Genomic DNA, 3,113 nt, shown 5'->3' with positions numbered 1-3,113 from the left:
TTAGGTTCTTTGCCCATTTTTTGATTGGATTGTTTATCCTTCTTTTGTTAAGTTGTATGTGTTCCCTGTAAATTTTGGAGTTTAAACCCTTATTGAAGGGAACATTGGCAAGTATGTCCTCCCATGCAGTGGGCTTTCTTGTTGTTTTGTTGATGATTTCTTTTGCTGTGCAGAAGCTTTTTAATTTGATGTAGTCCCATTTGTTTATTTTCCCCTTAGTTTCCATTGTCCTAGGAGCCGTATCAATAAAGATATTGCTATGACATGTCTGCTATTTTGCTGCCTATGGCTTCTTCTAAGATATTTAGGGTTCCCGTGTGTATGCGGTGAGAAACAGAGTCCCCGCGTGTGCACGCCGAGAGTCAAGTCACTGGTGCGCAGTGTGGCCTCTGGCGCCGAGAATCAGGGTCCCCGATCTGCTTGGGGGGCTGGGTTACATAGCTTCCATGTGTCGTGCGCCGCCGGAGACAGACTCCCCGTGTGCCTGCGCCCAGAGTCAAAGTCAGGAAGCACAGCCGCCCTGCATCGACAGGAGGCCTGCTTGCGTGCTGCAGGAAACAGATTTCCCTTGTGTGCGCACGTGCCCAGGGTCAAAGGGTCAAAGTCAAGTCGCACAGCCGCCCTGTGTCGGCAGGAGGCTTGCTGGCGCACCGTGGGTCTAGCACAGGGGTGGGCAAACTTTTTGACTCGAGGGCCACAATGGGTTCTTAAACTGGACTGGAGGGCTGGAACAAAAGCATGGATGGAGTGTTTGTGAAAACTAATATAAATTCAAAGTAAACATCATTATCATTACATAAAAGGGTACGGTCTTTTTTTCAGTAGTTTTATTCATTTCAAACGGGCCGGATCTGGCCCACGGGCCGTAGTTAGCCCACGGCTGGAGCAGGTTCTGTTCTGCTGCAGCGAGCTGACAGGGAGGGGATTGGGCTCTGTGACACAGAAATCTGCGGCCTGGATGTCTGTAGTCTTGGTGTCTGTGGGTCTGCTGCTGTGGGAGCAGGTCTTTGTCCCAAGTGGCTGTAGGGTCCCAGTTTGCGTCTGAGGCCAGACTGCATGGTGGTGAGACTCGGATCCTAGTCGCAAGCAGTTCTGCCCTTCAAGATGGCCTGGTTTCTGTGCAAGCACTGGCCAACCCCGTGGCAGTGGTAGCGGGGTTTCTCAGTCACCAATATATTTCACCAATATGTGGAATTAAAGTTAGCCATTATAGTGGGTTTGTAGGGATATCTTATTATTTAAAATTTCTATTTCCCTGATAACTAATGGTGTTGAGCATCTTTTTATTTACTTACTTAATGGTCATTTGTATATTTTCTTTTGTGAAGTGTCTGTTCAAACCTTTTGTCCACTTCCTTAACTGAGTTGTGTCCGTACTGACTTTAAGGGTTTTTAAAAAATATATTTTAGATTCAAATCCAGATATTTCCCGTCGCTTGCCTCTTCCATTTTCTTCCAGTGTTTTTAGAAGAGCAGGAATTTTAGTTTTGATGAAGTGTAATGTATCAGTTTTTCTTTAATAGTTTGTGCTTTTTATGTTTTAATTAAAAAATCTTTGCCAAACCAAAGGTCACAAAGATTTTCTTTTTTTTCCTTTCTGAAAATTTGTAATTTTAACTCTTAAATTCATGTTTATGACTCTTTCAGAGTTTGTATTTGTATATAGTGTGAGAGAAAGATTTTTGGTTTTTCTTTCTAACAAGAGGGGAAGGAAAGATGGCATATGGGTGTCCAATTATTCTAGCACCGTTTGTTGAAAAGACACTCCTTTCCCTCATTGAACTACCTTGATACTCTGTCAGAATTAATTAAATTTATATTTGTGGGTCTATTTCTGGAGTCTCTGTTATGTCTATTGCCTAATCTTATGTCAGGTCCACATTGTCTCGATTACTGTGGTTTTATTAGATAAATCTTGACCTCAGTATAAGTTCTCAAACTTTTTCTTTTTTCAAATTGTTTTGGTTATCCTGGTAACTGTGCATTTCTTTCTTTTTTTCTCTTTCCTTTTAATCTTTATTGTTGAAAGTATTACATAGGCCCTTCTTTTCCTCCCATTAACCTCTTCCGGCCCGCTCCTATCCTCATCTCCCCCACCGCCCAGGCCCTCACTACCCATTGTCTGTGTCCACAAGTTATGCATCCTTTGCACTTCTTTATAAATATTAGAATCAGCTTGTCAGTGATTGGGATTTTGATTGAGATTCTACTGAATCTATAGATCAGTTTGGGGAAATTGACTTAACAATTCTTAGTTCTTCAATCCATGAACATAGTATAGCTCCATTTATTTAATTTTTGTGTGAATTTCTCTTAACAGTGTTTCATAGTTTTTAGTGTACAGGTCTTGCACATATCTAATTGTTTATCCCTAAATTCATGTTTAATTTTATTATAATTGTGTGTTTTTTACCTCATTGCCTCCAGGCTATGCCTCCAGAGGGAATGCTTTCAGTAGTCTTAACCATTAAGTGTTGTGATGTTAACTGTGTGTTTTCATAGATCCCCTTTGTCTAATTGAGGAAGTTTCTTTGTGTTCCTAGTTTGCTGAGATTTTGTGTTATTAATGTTCTTAAATATAAATTGTGATTTTGGGCTTATTTGCTTAGATACATGTACAGAAGCAAAGAGCTTATTCGAAGTAAGAGAGAGAGTATTCGAAAGTTGAAGGAGGAAGTGAAAGTCCTGCAGCAAAAACTGGAAAGGTAAGTTATGGATAACTCTGTGCTTATAAATATAAGAGTAGAACATTAAAATCAGATAATTTGTTTATATTTAAAAACTAGAGGCCCAGTGCACAAATTCATGCACAGGTGGGGTCTCTTGGTCTGGCCTGTGATTGGGGTTGTCTTGCTCAGTCCTAATCAGGACTGGCTAGCCTGGGGGAGAGACTTAAGAGTTTGGCCGGCCGTGGGAAGTTGGCTATGAGAGTGCATTGACCAGCCAGCCAGCTCGGGGAGGGACCGTGAAAAGTTGGCCAGCCGCAGGAGGTTGGCTGTGGGAGCCCACTGACCACCAGGGGGCAGCTCCTGCGTTGAGCGTCTGCCCGCTGGTGGTCAGTGCACATCATAGCAACTGGTCATTTGGTCGACCAGTCATAATGGTCACATAGA

General features: G+C 42.3%; 1 protein-coding gene across 7 annotated transcripts in view; it reads left to right on the top strand.

Annotated features, from left to right (window-relative positions):
* USP28 (ubiquitin specific peptidase 28) overlaps nucleotides 1-3,113 on the top strand; it is a 56,028-nt gene that overhangs the window by 25,025 nt on the left and 27,890 nt on the right. For all 7 annotated transcript variants that reach the window (XM_015562478.1, XM_006761532.2, XM_006761533.2 and 4 more), the window contains exon 12: nucleotides 2,610-2,705. In XM_015562478.1, the coding sequence (XP_015417964.1) occupies nucleotides 2,610-2,705 (96 nt within the window). The remainder of the gene's footprint in view (nucleotides 1-2,609; nucleotides 2,706-3,113) is intronic.

The sequence above is a fragment of the Myotis davidii genome, unplaced genomic scaffold (assembly GCF_000327345.1).
Source record: "Myotis davidii unplaced genomic scaffold, ASM32734v1 scaffold97, whole genome shotgun sequence".
NCBI classification, from domain to species: Eukaryota; Metazoa; Chordata; class Mammalia; order Chiroptera; family Vespertilionidae; genus Myotis; species Myotis davidii.
Note: the sequence above shows the minus strand (reverse complement) of the source record. Positions and strands in the feature narration are given on the sequence as shown.